Raw genomic sequence first — 15,269 nt, forward strand, 5'->3', positions numbered from 1 at the left:
TGAAAGTATGTAATAATTACCTTAAGATTTGGATTGTTGGCAAGAGTATGATATATCCAGAAGAGAGTGGTGGTGGCGTAGTACGCGATGATAACATCTACGGTGTAGTGCCCGTGAGACCAGAGTAACATAACAATTCCAGTCAGTGATAAACACCAGGACAGCCAATGGATGGGGAAACACCTTCGTGGGGAATCTGTTAACATAAGCACTGGGGTTAAAGAACTATAATACAAAATGCTTAAAAATTCTCACGAACAATATAACAGATTGAAACAGATTTTCTTTTTCACATTTGGCTTTCAGTTTCTCCTCAACTTATGACTAATGGTCACTGGACAGATCGCCTCAAGAGAAGAGATTGACTGGTAACCCTTGGATGAATAAAATTAAAATGGATCTTATGATACAGATTGCGAAGGTGGAAACTAACTGGCAGAGGATAGGATCCAATGGTGAGCTTTTGTGAGCAGTGATAAAAATTGACAAATATTGTGACCAGATGAGTAACTATCAAGTGCTCAAACATAACCGCCTCATACAATTGTTGCTCTACTCATTTTAATTTAATCTCAAAACTGTTTTCCGCAAGGCAAAAGGAATTTGTTACGGCAAAGCTAGAAATGTGATACAGAGTAAAAATGTAACGAATTATAACACAAAATCCCGTGTAAGATTAGCCCAAAATTTTCTGATGCATATTAATGGACATTGGTTTCATTCATAAGTTTAAAAAAACCCAAATCATTTAAGAAATTGACTACTTCCGTCTCAGGTGAAAATATTCAACCTAATCAGTTGGGTCTATAAAGACTGAAATTACCTTTTTCCAGTGGACCCAAGTGACGATGTTTAATGAAGTAACGGATAACTTTATTTTACTGGAAAGGTTAGTTCTTTCATGACTGAAGAGTTTTTAAGTTCCTTAGTATCTACAAGAGGATGGTAAGACAGTATTTTGAAAAATTTCTATCAAAATCCTTACATATTTACCATTCAAGAACATCTTCCAATTTCACGTAATTCTATATACCCTGTGCAGATGAAAGAGCACAATTAAATAACCTAGGGAAGGGTTAAAAAGGACAACTCACACTCTGCTATAATGAGATAGCTCATGACAAGAATCACAGTGTGGCCACTATATATGTAATCTCCGCAGTACATGTGTCGCCCATTAATCGAGAGACCAAAACCAATCATCAACTGCCACGCTCGCTTCAACACCACCACGCTGCTTGTGACATTCATCTTTGGTGCACAGTAATAATTGTGACTGGAGACTGGCAAAACCGTCACATACATTGTGACGGAACGCATCAGGTACAGTGTTGCCAGAATCATGAACACCCGTCGCATTACAATGAACCTGTAAAAATTACAAGAACAAATATTATATGGTAAAAGAAGGGGCTAGAAAAGTATGTGGTTTATAGCAAAGCATTCTTTCCAAATCTTAAAACTAATATGGTTGGTGATCACTGAAATATAGTATGTAAAGCAGTGATCTGCAACGCGGCACCCGCCAAGGCTTTTTGTGGGTGCCCGCGTTGTTACGGAAAGAGGTTATACTGAATAATGAAGGCCGTTCAACCACAAACATCATAAAATCAAAGCGCGGATCTCAACTTACTGACGCCCATCTTGACGCTCGTTTGCGAGCAGCAACATCATCCTACACTCCAAAATTTGAAAAACTGGCCGACGAAATGCAGCGCCAAACATCACACTAACCTCCCACTTGAGTAATAATAATTGTACTTATAAAAGTACCTATTTTTGATTGCGTGGTTTCTTGTATTATTAAACGTCGTGTTGTTTTGTGTATTATTTGGTGTCCATATCTTATTTGTCCAGAGAAAAGAAAATTTGGCTTTGTTAATTGGTTGGTGCCCGCCACGATCTCATAAACTCTCAAATGTACCCGTAGGCACAAAAAGCTTGGGGACCACTGCCCTACATGCAGAAGCTCATAAACCAAGAATGTTAACATAAATCAGCAATGGCGCTGTTTGTACTTACCGGTGTTTGTGGAAGACAAGAACAAAGGATGACGCAGTTGTTGCTATCATGATGAGTATCTCGGAAACATCGAGCGCCCAATCTGCCTCTGCTACTGTATTCAGGAATATATCTGACAGGGGGCCAACTTCTTTGTCAGGCACTCGCTCATGGATTAATGCCAAGGTCAGTGTGGTTGTCATAAAACTTGCAGTCAGGATCAAAAATGCTGAACAAGAAAATCAAGTTTTTTAACAACTATCTATCATGAATTAGTAAAAGTTCAAGGGTAGCAACAAGAAAAAACATAACGTACCTGGAAAAATAAGGATATACAAATGGTCTTCGCCATCTGTACTCAATACAATAATAATAATTAAATAAAATTGCTGCTTTCTCACATCTTACTAGATAACATCTTATGTCTTCGTTCTTACTGTTTTATTCCAGAAACAAAGACCTACAGTCTTCTTTCAGAACACCTTATGTTCGATGAACAAAATCCTACTACTAAGCCATGGCCATGTCACAAAATTATCTATCACTTATAAGAAAGTCAAATTTTAAGAAAGTGAGACACAAACCAATAAATGCTTTCCATTTTTCTTTGGGAAACCGTGGTTCTTCTCGAAGAGGAGCCGGAACATCGATTTTGACGACTCCATTTGGCACGCTGCCACGATGGATGGCCAGTCCATCCGACTTGTCATCTTCATCGTAGTACTCAATGGGAGGCGACAGGATACTTCCTGCACTACTGCTGGTCCAGGCATTGCCCTTTGTGCCAGGGGGAAGCAGCGGCTGCACAGCACAAACTTTCGGATACTCATTAAAATTCATCAGGTCCTGACTAACGAGCATTCACAATTCATGACCAATACAAAACTCAGTACTGTGACGTAAAAGTAGTAGAGAATTTGAGAATATGATGTTTCTAGTAAAGCATTTTTTAACATTCTAAATTCTTTATGAGCATGAATGATGAAATCACACTTACAATGAAGAACATTAATATTCTTTAGAATTTTAAATGACTTTAAAATATGTCAGATATTTCTCACTTGCTTTGTGTACTGATTATATAATATTAAAAAATTGGGGTAGTTAAGACAAAAAAGTAATAAACATAAATTTTACAGGGGAAAAGAAAAGTACTCTGTAATGATTTTAAAGGCTTTTCTAATTTACTCCAGACAAATGCAGATACATTCTGAGACTTTTGTTATGTCTTAGCCTTCCACTAATTTGTTGTAATAAAATTTAATTCAAGCATGCCACAGGATTGGCTCTTAAGAGTAACGAACGGCACAGGGAATTAGGAAACCCATGTAATCTGATCACTGACAGATAAGTAAACATTGGTACAGACCTGTCGTTGGTAAAGATCAGACTGGGTCATATTGTGAGTAAGACGCACGTTCTCGTTAACAGTACGCAGCCCTGTGTCATCACTACAGGACTGGTGAGCCACATCTGGGATATCTACAGCATGATCCAAATTTAGCGGACCGCTACCAATACCATTACTGTGACCCTGGATACTGCCATAGTCATTGTGGCCGCTGTTCTTGGAGTCCAACACCATCCTGCAGTAACAAAACACAACAGTTCTGAAACAGCTGGTCGTGAACACACACACATGCTGAAAAGTGGCCGCACTTTCATAAATTCAACTATTTCCTACACAACACCCAAGTTTTCAGCTCATGAATTTGTAAACAGTTTCTTACAACTCAATCTCTTGCATTACTAGGCCCTTAGCTGTCTCATTTATTTGTGGAGTTTAACTTTATCACTCCTTCATTCCATCTACAAACGCTGACATCGTTTTTCCAATTTCTGTCTGTCAGTCTCACCTGTAGCTCCGCTGTCCATCTTCTGACCTACTTTCTTGCATACCTTTCACCCTTATTGCACTTCTTATGTCTGGGATTCACAAGTCCGCGGGATAACCTTCCTTCACAAGTCTTACAATATGACTATGACGGTCACTTATTTTTATTAAAAAAACTGTATATTCTTTAAAACTAAGAAAGTTAGTTCAGAAGCAATTCATGTTACTCGTATTTCATAGGTACCCAGTTCAGATCTTGCCCACAGCCCCTGATAACAAAAAATGTTTTGTCTTCAATGAAGAGTTCAAAGGCTGCAAATGCAGCCAACGCCCACAAAACTTTTTTTTTTCCAAAATAAAATTTTCATATGCCAAAATAATGTAAATAAATAATCACTTGCACAATGGAATTTATTAATTACTGCATAAATAAAATCATCATCATTAGCTCTACAGCCCGATGCGGGCCTCGACTTCCCAAATAATTTTCTTCCAGGAATCCCTGTTTTTGGCTACTATCCAGAAATAAAATAATGCTGGTTTTTTTTAAAAAAAGGAACTTATAGATATAACTATCAATAAGAAGGGCCATTTTCCAGTTTTAACAACTAAAGCATAAAAATATGGTGAGATTTGAGGTTCTTACAATGATAGGCACTGTGTGAAGATGAGTATCTTCTGGGATATACCACTGTGAAGTCAGTAGATACTGACCAACATTTTAGAAGAGTTTAGTGCCTCCGACCACAGGGAGATAAATTAAACCACCCTCGGCAGAAGCTCCTCTGAACATAACATAATTTGTGACTCTGGAATTAAATGAGCTAAGAAAATTTTAATAAAATAGAACAGTTAACTGATTATCGGATGAAGAGAGCTTGTAGCTCGAAAGAGACAGATTAAAAAATAAGTGCATGTCTACCAATCCTGCAGTTCATCCAACACATGCTGTATCACGTTTCCACAAACGAGGCTCTACACGACCAAGCCACTGTTGCATCTGTTTCGGGTACAATGGCACTGGATAAAAATCAGGTTACGCCAGTTCGAAGTGTACTACGAGAATCTAGATCTGCCATTACAGGACAACTGCATCGACTTTTTAACCTATCAACCACTCAAGAAACCACTAATTTTTGAAACCAATAAACTGATAAAATGAAGTCCATTTCAGATATCACACTGAAAAACAATCTATAAGGCCACAAACTTTAAATTTCTCTCACAGTTCCATTCATACACCAATGTTGCCTGAATCTAAGACTGACACTGAAAACCACACATTTTTAGATATTTAAATACAATGATCCACACCATTATAAGGCACATCATTAAACCACTTCACATTCAAGCAGGTAAGTTGGGCAAACACATGTAAATATGTTAAATCCATGTAACTACAGACATACACAGCCTCCATAAAGCAGAACAGATTGCTGAAAATGGTTAAACAAAGACGTTTGCAGTTAAGAAAAATACACGTATAATCCAGTATTACTAAAAAGCTGCATTTAAACTTAAACCAAAGCCTATACAAGAAATAAATTTACCATTTACTGTTCAGGCTACATTGTAGTCCGTTTAAGGCATTTACTGATAATATTAATTCTCCCATAACGATTGCACGTCCATTATAAGCCAATTTGTAAACAAAAGCGACAACCATGGAAATCAACAAAACTGACAACAATAGAGATTCAGTGCGTTATTCCGCATTAGTTCGTGATTCCCCGTCGTCGCCAAACAATGTTACGTCATTTGTCTACTCGGCATTGTTGTGTGGTATACCAACAATGCCGAGTAAACAAATGACGCTTCACAGCGACGAGATCACCAACTACAAAGACAGTCGCTTGATCACTGCTCCAGAAGCAACACATCGCATTCTTGAAAATGAATATTTGACTGACATTTGGCCTCCGAACAGCGACGTAAAGAACTAAAACATCAGAACTATTTAAGAAATGAAGAAAAGTGAAAGAAGACGTTATCAACTATTTGAAGTACCAACACCAAAAAGGTAAACTGATAATAAAAATACTACTCATTCGATATATTACGAAGGAACGCGTTACTCTAGTACAAGAAATAACCCAACAATTTCATGTAAATTGATAATTAAATACAAAATAATTTTTTCTGCAACGAAATTGAAGACTGGGCCTAACTGAATTTCCGAAATATGTAATACTCTTACAGTAGGCCTACTATTCAACAGACTTCATAACAGAATAACTACTTAAGACTTAATAATGTACGTGTCTTCCGGTTTTTGAATCGTTTCAAAAATGGTAACAATGGCTGACTGTTCAGGAAAAGTTGGAACCTGAAGGAAACCAGCTGCAACGTCCGTCAGAAACGTCTGGAGTGTTTACCACTTCAAAGCGATGGGATATACTCCAAATGCGATAAATACAGACCCCTGTGTAAACTGAAATCTCATTAAGTTATTTGTTATTACGTCATAACGTCTCATCTTAAAATGCAAAATAATGATTTCAACTAGGGCTCCGCTGAACGAATTTCTAGAGACTTCGCAACAGACGTTTTTCAACTCACAGGATTTTAATTAAGACTATGCAGTTAAGGCCTATTAAACTTGGTCAGGTTTCAGGTTCTTAAGGGCCAGCCTTCATCATTATATTAATTTAATATAAAAAATACATAAAATTTACAGGTACATGAAGTGGTTCGTGTCGAAGTGGGACGCCAGATGTCGGTATAAGCGCTACAAAATGCATTATCACGCTCCATTAAAAAGGACAAATATACCCAAATCGACCTGACAGCCTCTAACCCAGATGTGAATGAAGAACATGAGTAGGTCAATGAGACGTACGGACAATCTAGAATTTCAAGCGAGAGAGGAGGGGGGGGGGGCCTTCCTACGTTAAAAGCTTTACGGTTTCCTCAGCTGTAGTGGTTACACGCGACACCACAAACCATATCAAACATGGCGACAACGCGAAATAAATGTCCTTCTCCGATGTTATTCAAAATTTTGTTATCACTGTAAGCAGAAAGGTATATGAGGGTGAGAAAAAAGGATGTGATAGGCAGGACATGTAGCATGCAGGCTATAAAACTATTATAATTGTTTTCGTTGGAAAACCTGAAGGGAAGAGACCACCAGGAAAATCCAGAAGTAGAGGGAGACACTTGTTGCTATCATCAATCACATCTCTGATGATGGAGTTAGCAAGAACCTGAGAAACGTCTACCAGACTACACGACGCTACAAGAAGACAGCCACCTTCATTCTCGCCTCCGTGAGAACCTGAAACCTCACATTCAATGTTTCATTCCCTTAACGCGAGAGACCAAGTTTCATACAAATCAAGAGGTGATAATTAAGGCTATATAAAATTATTATACATCTTTAAGTTTTTCAATAACAGACGAGAAAACAAAAGATTATCATCTGCATGAGGCAAACATTCCTGGAATTTAAGTTCCTGTTAATTTTCTTCGTGTGTGTTACAACTTCCGCCCTACAAAATATTCAGCACTGCCAGCATATTTCTTTAGTCCTACGAAGTAAAAGGAGAAATACGTCAATTTCAAACAGGTTCTGCGGTTTAAACAACGTTTCAACACAAGGCTTTACGGATGAGGAATTTCTTGGTTATGGTCTGTTACATTCTGCAGCTTATAGGCCATTCCAATGAAAATCTTTTTTCTATTTTAAGGACTTTCTTTATACGGACGTCAGATTCAAATCCGTGAACGACGCAAGGAAAGTAAAGAATGCTACATATCAGTAAGGTCTTCCTTCCATCTGCTTTGGTAATACGCTGAAGGGACAGCTGTTCGAGTTCTGACAGTCGTCTGCTTCATTTACAGGCTAAATAAAACACCCAGAATCAGATTTTCAGCACCTAGAAAAAAAAATACGACATGCAATGCAAAATAACGAGAAGGAACCGGCCTAACATGAACCGGTTCTACGAAAAAAGTTTTATCCTCAATTTATTAAAATTTCTTGAGAAATTTATAGTCAGTCAAAAAATTAAAAATTCCCGCATTTTAATAAAACAATGTTCATTACAGTGTTCACAACAGCCTGCCTGTTTTCTTGTTTGTATGAAAAATGTTCTTGTTCCTTAAATTGAAGGTAAATATATAATTAACTCTCGAAATACGACACAGTTTAATGCGTGGAACGCTTATATAGTTGTAGTCTATATTTAACGACGCCCAGATTACACAGCGTTGGGTGACAGGATAATGAATTACAAAAGAATTCGGAAGGAAGCGGTCGTAGTCTTTGTTTCGGTACTAATCTTGCGTTTTCCTCATGGGACTTCGGACAATTACGAAAAAACCCAGTCATAAAAGGCGGTCTCCGGGTGAAGATTCTATAAGGCAAGCCGTCACTACGATGGACAAAACAAATCCATGAAATTGGCATGAGTTCCCGACTTTCGACAAGAAACAAAACCGCCACTGTAATTTTAACGACGTCACAGAAAGATCTCGCTCCTTTTTGCACGTGAGAGACAAGTGAAAAGATGTAGGTGTTACGTAAGCAGACTCAGGAACCCTTTGAGGGCCGAAGGTTGTCGAAATAATATTGGCAGTTCCAGTCCCTACAAACACAACGAGATTCCACGACTAAGATCAATCGGTTAATACTGTTTAACGAAAATAAAATCGCTGTTTACAGAGAGAAACATACGAAACCCAATCACGTGGGTGAGATGCAAAGTTATTGAATGTTAATGCAGGTGGTACACAGGGCTACCACTCGGATTAAAAATGTTAAAATGCGTTAAATTGTAAGCAAACAGACTCCAGAAAGACACAACGTAGGGAAGATAAGCTCAGTGCCACGTTAATCCTCACCTGGGAACGTTCTGAAATAAAGACGATAAAATTCCTCACTATGCAAATGTTACTTATCACCAGTTATTTCCTCATTCTTAGGACCATCATCAGTTGAAAATTAACCGAATTATTGTATCCAACACAACAAAGTGTCTCTTGTTCCAACACAATTCAATAATAATGAATTAATCTGGATCGTAGAAGTTCAAGCGAAATGCCCTACCTAACAAATTTACGTTGTCCATTGTTGAAATATGAATACAAAGCCCTAAACTCTGTTTCTGAAAATATATAAAGAAGAAACTCTACTGCTGCTTGTGAAAGTATGAAGAAACTAATTCTGAACTTCATTTATTATTTCCACAACTGAAAAACTTTGCTTCGTCACGCACAATAACATCGGGGCTCTACCTGGGTAACAACAAACTTCTGTGAACAGACGAATGGCATTCAGGGTGTCTATTTTGTTATTTTGCCTTGATGTCTGAGGTTCTCATGAAGACAATTTCTTAAAGCAGGGTAATCTCTCGGTGTTCACTTGGGGAACTGCTGATTCATTAAAAAAGGCTGAGCCATAATAGAGGAACTGAACTGTACAGTTCGCGCGTGCAGCAGCTGCTTGTAAGTAAACAAGTTCAACAGCTTACAGAAAGTACACTTGCCAAGACATGACAATGATTTGAATACGGTCCCAACAAAGGACGCAGAACAGTCCGTAAACAAGCAGTAAGTCAAAGGTCACAAACGAGTGGACGATCCTGCGACAGAACTATAAAATGATATTCGAGATATCGAAATAACTCCCATTCCACAATTGGAAATAAAAAAGCAGCTCAGTCTACGTTTTGTTTCCTGTGGTAAAGGGGGGGGGACACGTCACAGGTCATCTTGAAAACCTAAGTTACCCCATCTAATTGAGAAATCCCCGACACAAAGGTTCATTGCCGTGTTCACAACAGCTCGCTACCGGTCCATAACCTGAGCCAGATAAATACGCACACACACTCCACTTGCTTCGCTTAGTAAACTACAGAACGATCCATTGAAAACGCAACTAAAAATTCAACGGCAATACATTCTTGTAGCTGAGGCACTGCTTTAAATAAGTTAAGGACGCAATTTCGGCTTTTCACGCGATGAATGTGCACTTGTCACAGGCGAAAGCTTCCTGTTTCCCGATATTCTGTCCATGTCTTATTCGGCACTCCCTTGTCAGCAAACGCACTGCTGAATGTTTCACGAACAGCAGCAAACTATTCCGATGAAAAGCAACGTTCGAGAATGAACCCACGTTCTGCTCGTGTACACGTCATGTTCGCACGCGCACAGCTTCTGCGCAACTGGCACGAGCAGCGGCCTAGCAACGAGGCTGACATTGTCTCGAGTTTCATTGGATACGTTGGGAGAGTCCATTATAATTGGGTGGGACCGTTTCTGATCTCATTATCAGTGTGTGATTGTTGTGGGGTTGCGTTTTAAATGGTACATTCCGTATCATACAAATGCGTATGTTGGAATTGGTGTTAACATGAACTCTCTGTCGAGGACAGCCATGTTCTGTCGAGTTTCAGGGTCTGTCAATGTAACGACCGACTTTATTACGCGTTAATTTTTAAATAGGACATCGATTTTTAAAAAAGTTGGGACTATAATTTCACTGTACCTTCGTGCTTGTTAATGGAATTAAACGTATAAGTAAATGTTGAAGTTGGCTAATTATTTTTAATTAGGAAAATGATATTCTTCCCTGTGGGATACAATGCGGTAATAAAACTGACAGAAACTGGTGGAAATATTAATTTCCATAATTAAAAAAGTAAATATACAAACGAGTAAACGACGTTGTTTACGTAAGCGTTTCGAAACCTACTTAAATCGAGGCGAAAGCTTCAACTACAATTAAAACTTTAGCCCATTTACATACTGTGACGAGCAAGAGACGTCCGCTTATTTAGGTGACAACGAAGGTTGTGAAACGACGTCGGATGAAACCTCAAATAGCCGACTTACTGAACGACAACACTGATATTTTAATAACACAATAATTATTTTTGTAGACAAATCAATGGATTAATCCCAGAATTATTTCTGAACTAAATAAATTAAATTAATTTTTAAATACGTACAATTTATTTAAAGACAAAATGTAAAAAAAATATCGATGCTGGAGTTAATGTTTGTGACGCCGATTGTCTTCTAGGTAGGTTCCAACGTTTTGGAGAAACATACTGCCTCCATCTTCTGAGCTGATTGTATCTGCCTACAAGTTCACACCGCGACATAAACCAAAGACCAACATGGGCATCTTAAATGCCATAAAAACCTCAAACCTTACATATTTACCATCTTCATAAACTAAACTAAAAACGTTAATTTATTATGTTTCAGAAAGAACGGCCACCTATGGTATACGCACTCTAGGTTGTAAAACATGTTTAAAAGCAACAAAATGAGGTTAAGTGGATTGGATAAGACAGGCGAGACGCAAAGAATGTCTATGAATAGTGCATCAGCGTCAATTAGAAGGGACGTGGTCTTCCTCAACCCTCTTTTCTTACAATTAATTACTTGGAATTAAAAGGAATTGCGCTGAAAGTTTTTTTTATAACTCATGAAATTTATCGCCAATTACAAAAGCCGAGTACCACGCTGCATTGCCATCCTCATTGTTAAATGACACGAGAAAGGCGAGCCAGCCGCAAGAAGATGGCCAGCTTTAATCGAATTAGACAAAATTTGGATCAGACACAAAGGGGGAGACACTAGAGAACGGAGAAAATTACATAACGAGGCTTTGTCCTCTTCTCCCCAATATCGTTGCAGCATTTAATCAAGACGGACGGGTTTGGAGAGGGACACTGAGGAAACAAGAAATACACAAAACTTTTTATTAAAATAGGCACAGTTAACTTTCGGATTATGTAAAATCAAGGCATGTCGTTAAAATAACTGTCCTGTTCGAATGCTCCGCTTTCCAAATCTGGTAGAAATTTACAGATATTTCAGAGGTTCCTACTGCCTGCATCATCAGGGCTGAAGACGGAGACTGCATTTCTCCGAAACGTATCTCCCTACGAAAGTACACAGCTTCAAAACGCAGATCATCAACGCCACCTCCACCGCCGTGAAAACCTCAGATCTCACAAGGCACACATGAACTTTATGTCATAATTACTGGGTATTACTTATATAAAATTAGATCACCGAAGTACAGACATTAGAAAAGGACGATTCAAATATTATCAATGACATCGCACGTCCAAGTGCAATTATATCAAAAGTGTCTCAGTAAAGGTATTCTATGTTACCACGTTAACCGCAAACCCGCATATCCGATTTACTTACCTGTAACAAAGAGACAGCCTTCTTAGAAGAATATTTAAACCCAAGGCATGGGAAGTAACAGAACGGGGAGAATAACTGAATATAATCACATCCTGAACCTTTCGCGTGTCATTATACTGTTAGGGAGATTAATTCAAGAATGATAACATGGGTGGGGCACACAGCACGCTTTGGGGAAAATGAAAAATATACATACATTTGATGTAAAAGCCTCCAGCAAAGCGACCACGTAAGAGATATAAATATAGGTGGAATGATACTGAAATGCGTTTTACAAAAATTGTGTTCTTGTGGACTTGTTATAAATAAGAAAGAGAACACAACAGAAAATTGTCCTGAGTCAGAGAAATCCAGTTCACGCCTCACACCCTGTTACCTGCTGATATATTTTAATAGTATCCTCCCATGTACGCTTAACGTCTTCCGAGTGGTCTCCACCCTTCAGACTTCACAACCAAATATTTTGTACGCGTCTCTCATCTCTCCATGAGCGCCAAATGCCCCGTCCATTTCATCCTAAAAATATTTGGAGAAGAATATAATTTATGACGACCTCGTTCAACAATTTTCTCCAGACTCCTGCCATTTCATCCCCGGGGCACCCTGTTCTGCAGCATCCTCTGACTGTGGTCTTTACTTAACACGAGATCAATTTTCGCAACCATTAAAAACAACAGTGAAATTATTTTTTATAACAGACGGAAATGGAAAAGAAGCTGGACCAAGTTTTATCAAGTATCGCCATCAGTTGTTACTAGTTCTAAACATAAAACTAATAGAAATGTGGCAACACGCATCGAAATATTTTTCCTTTCAGCTGAGAACAATTTGTTTATTTAAACGTGGCAGTGAAATGGAACCTTTCCTAAATTTTTCATAATGTTGTTACTGCTTTTTTTAGTTTTTAGTAGATTACAATCCACAACATAAATAAAATACTACAATCATTTACTTTTTAGTAAAATTCTGTTCATCAAGCGTTAAAAAGAGTTTAAAGATGGATATATTCACGAATTTGACGTCAGCTAAAGACTCGTTAAGCCATGTACCTTTAAGTTCGGATTATTTTAAACATGGCATATGAAAAGAACACGCCATCGTGACATCCTGATATGTGATGGGTGATTAAAGTGTTGCAACAGGTTGCTGTAGTATCGAACTAGGCACAGTGGTGCAACAAACCATCACATAACTAGCGCAATGGTAACTATCTGTACCGCCAGCTTCAACAATCATATATTTATTACTTATGGATTTCGTATGATTCTAATTATAAGCAGCGTTAATTTCCTTAAACAGCATTAACCAATTTATATTTGTAATGGTTAAGTATTGTGTTTTCTTTGCGGTACGGACTGAATTATTATACAAATCGATAACAACAACGCCGATGTAAAGCGAATTCTATTGTAAGAAATAATACACACACACACACACACACACACACACGGACAACACTGGAGGTGAAGACACTGTTTTTCCGAAACGTCGATGTATCTATCTCAAAAGTCCACACCCAGAAAACTAAAGTCGACAGATGCACCTAAGTTTCATTTTAATATTAACCTCCCACCTACGTCTCAGTCTCTAAGAAGAATCCGGATTTTGAAAATACTGACGGTAAAAATACGTCAAATGATTTCAGCACATCAAACAGTTGTTGTTCTATATTAACTGCGGAGCAGAGTTCTTTAGAAACAAATATTCACTAATTCCTCGACCACTTCCAGGCATAAGTCTTCACAGAGACCTTGACAAATTCTCGATTACCCTCATTATACATCTCCCAAAGCATTAAAACATGTTATTAAATAAATTCATTCCATAAAACAGGTTTGTTCCAACAGGGGCACTTCTCTTACGTCATATGATAATACTGGGAGACGTCTCCAAGGATATGCAAGCGATTACGTCACAGGTTGCGTCTTCAGTGGCAGCCAGAGACAATAGATTCGACGGATTGCAGAGTCTGTATTCAGCCCACGACTACAACAAAGGAAACTGCAAACAAGATCTCACGAGACACCACATTAAAAATTCTACAGTCGGTCACCTGGTAAAGTTTATCGAGTTTGCAGCAGACCGCCATTCAACCCTATCCACAACTTCATGACAGATTCTTAACATCCACTTTAATGGCATACCTCCATCTGTGCCTACACATTGCAAGACGTCGTTACCATTAAGTATTACGAACTATAATTCTGTATGTATTTTTCATCTCTCCATACATTAGTGCTACATGAACCAACACATCTCACAATCCTCCATCTATTCACCTTAACACAAATTATGAAGCTCATCATTACGTAATTTTTCTACGCCAATCCTGCTACCTCTCTCTAGGAGGTCAAACTATTTTCGTGGCTGTTAGAAAGACAACTTCTCACTCATTTCTACTGGCAAACTATTAATAAAAAACAAACAAACAGGCATCAAACACGTGGCTTACAATTTACACTGCAGATCAAAACAAATGATAAACAGTGCTGATTAGCCAGCTGGGTTTTCAGGGTTGTCCAGTGATTACCTGATAAGCGGCCTCGACAAAGGTTAAAATGTGCAGAAGAATGCAATATATGGCAAACAGGTGGTAATAAAGATATAAGTATTCTTTAATCATATCGAAATGCTGATAAAAATGTGATATTCTGGTGACACAGAATCTGATTCACGATCTGATAAAACTGTAGTGGGTTTTCCGACATTTCAGTTACGCCTGCCATATCTAGGCCACATTTTCACTGCATAAAGATATCTTAAGTATTTGGACATTGACTTCTTATGTACAACAGAAAACTTCATCCCAAGAATCTTGATAAAATTTGGCAAGGAAGTGATATCCATTCTTTCTGCTATGTTATATTTGTTTCTTGGCGTCGTGAAGAAAAATAATGATGTCATTCCGCATGATGTACTGCGCATGTGCGTGACCAACCTAACCTAACCTAACCTAAGTCAACCCAATAACCCCCCTATCCGTTCGAATTCAACGGAGAACGGCTGTATGGAAAAGACGACATTTTGTGCTCACGTTATGCCATGGACATTTTCACAGACATGTAATTTGCAATCACTTATATTGTGTTATACCATCCTGATAGAACTTCACATTCTCGAGGTGGTAACACTGATGACCGACTTGCGCAAAATAGTTCTCGAATCTCATGGTATTATATTATCCATCACGAGAATTCAATCAATATTGTAAACATCGACTTTGCCTTTTAAACATAATTTCTGATTGTTCCTTGCATAACAA

The 15,269-nt window shown here is 38.2% G+C and overlaps 1 protein-coding gene across 19 annotated transcripts in view; it reads right to left on the bottom strand.

The window, feature by feature from the left end:
• LOC110838759 (phosphatidylcholine:ceramide cholinephosphotransferase 2) overlaps positions 1 to 15,269 on the bottom strand; it is a 61,557-nt gene that overhangs the window by 6,699 nt on the left and 39,589 nt on the right. For 9 of the 19 annotated variants that reach the window (XM_087347584.1, XM_087347583.1, XM_087347585.1 and 6 more), the window contains 5 exons: positions 3,371 to 3,587; positions 2,586 to 2,802; positions 2,023 to 2,230; positions 1,095 to 1,369; positions 21 to 196 (listed from right to left, as the gene is read on the bottom strand). In XM_087347584.1, the coding sequence (XP_087203710.1) occupies positions 21 to 196; positions 1,095 to 1,369; positions 2,023 to 2,230; positions 2,586 to 2,802; positions 3,371 to 3,586 (1,092 nt within the window). In that variant the 5' untranslated portion in view covers position 3,587. Of the gene's footprint in view, positions 1 to 20; positions 197 to 1,094; positions 1,370 to 2,022; positions 2,231 to 2,585; positions 2,803 to 3,370; positions 3,588 to 3,731; positions 3,764 to 3,857; positions 4,326 to 4,481; positions 4,699 to 5,385; positions 5,516 to 8,680; positions 8,856 to 8,885; positions 9,045 to 9,073; positions 9,526 to 9,567; positions 9,949 to 13,869; positions 13,994 to 15,269 lie in introns of those variants that run through there. The other 10 variants (XM_022082310.2, XM_087347581.1, XM_022082315.2 and 7 more) reach the window with 10 other exon arrangements.

The sequence above is a fragment of the Zootermopsis nevadensis genome, unplaced genomic scaffold, assembly GCF_977971745.1.
Source record: "Zootermopsis nevadensis isolate Lab colony 2312 unplaced genomic scaffold, Znev_1.0 Znev_ptg000012l, whole genome shotgun sequence".
Lineage (NCBI taxonomy): Eukaryota > Metazoa > Arthropoda > Insecta > Blattodea > Termopsidae > Zootermopsis > Zootermopsis nevadensis.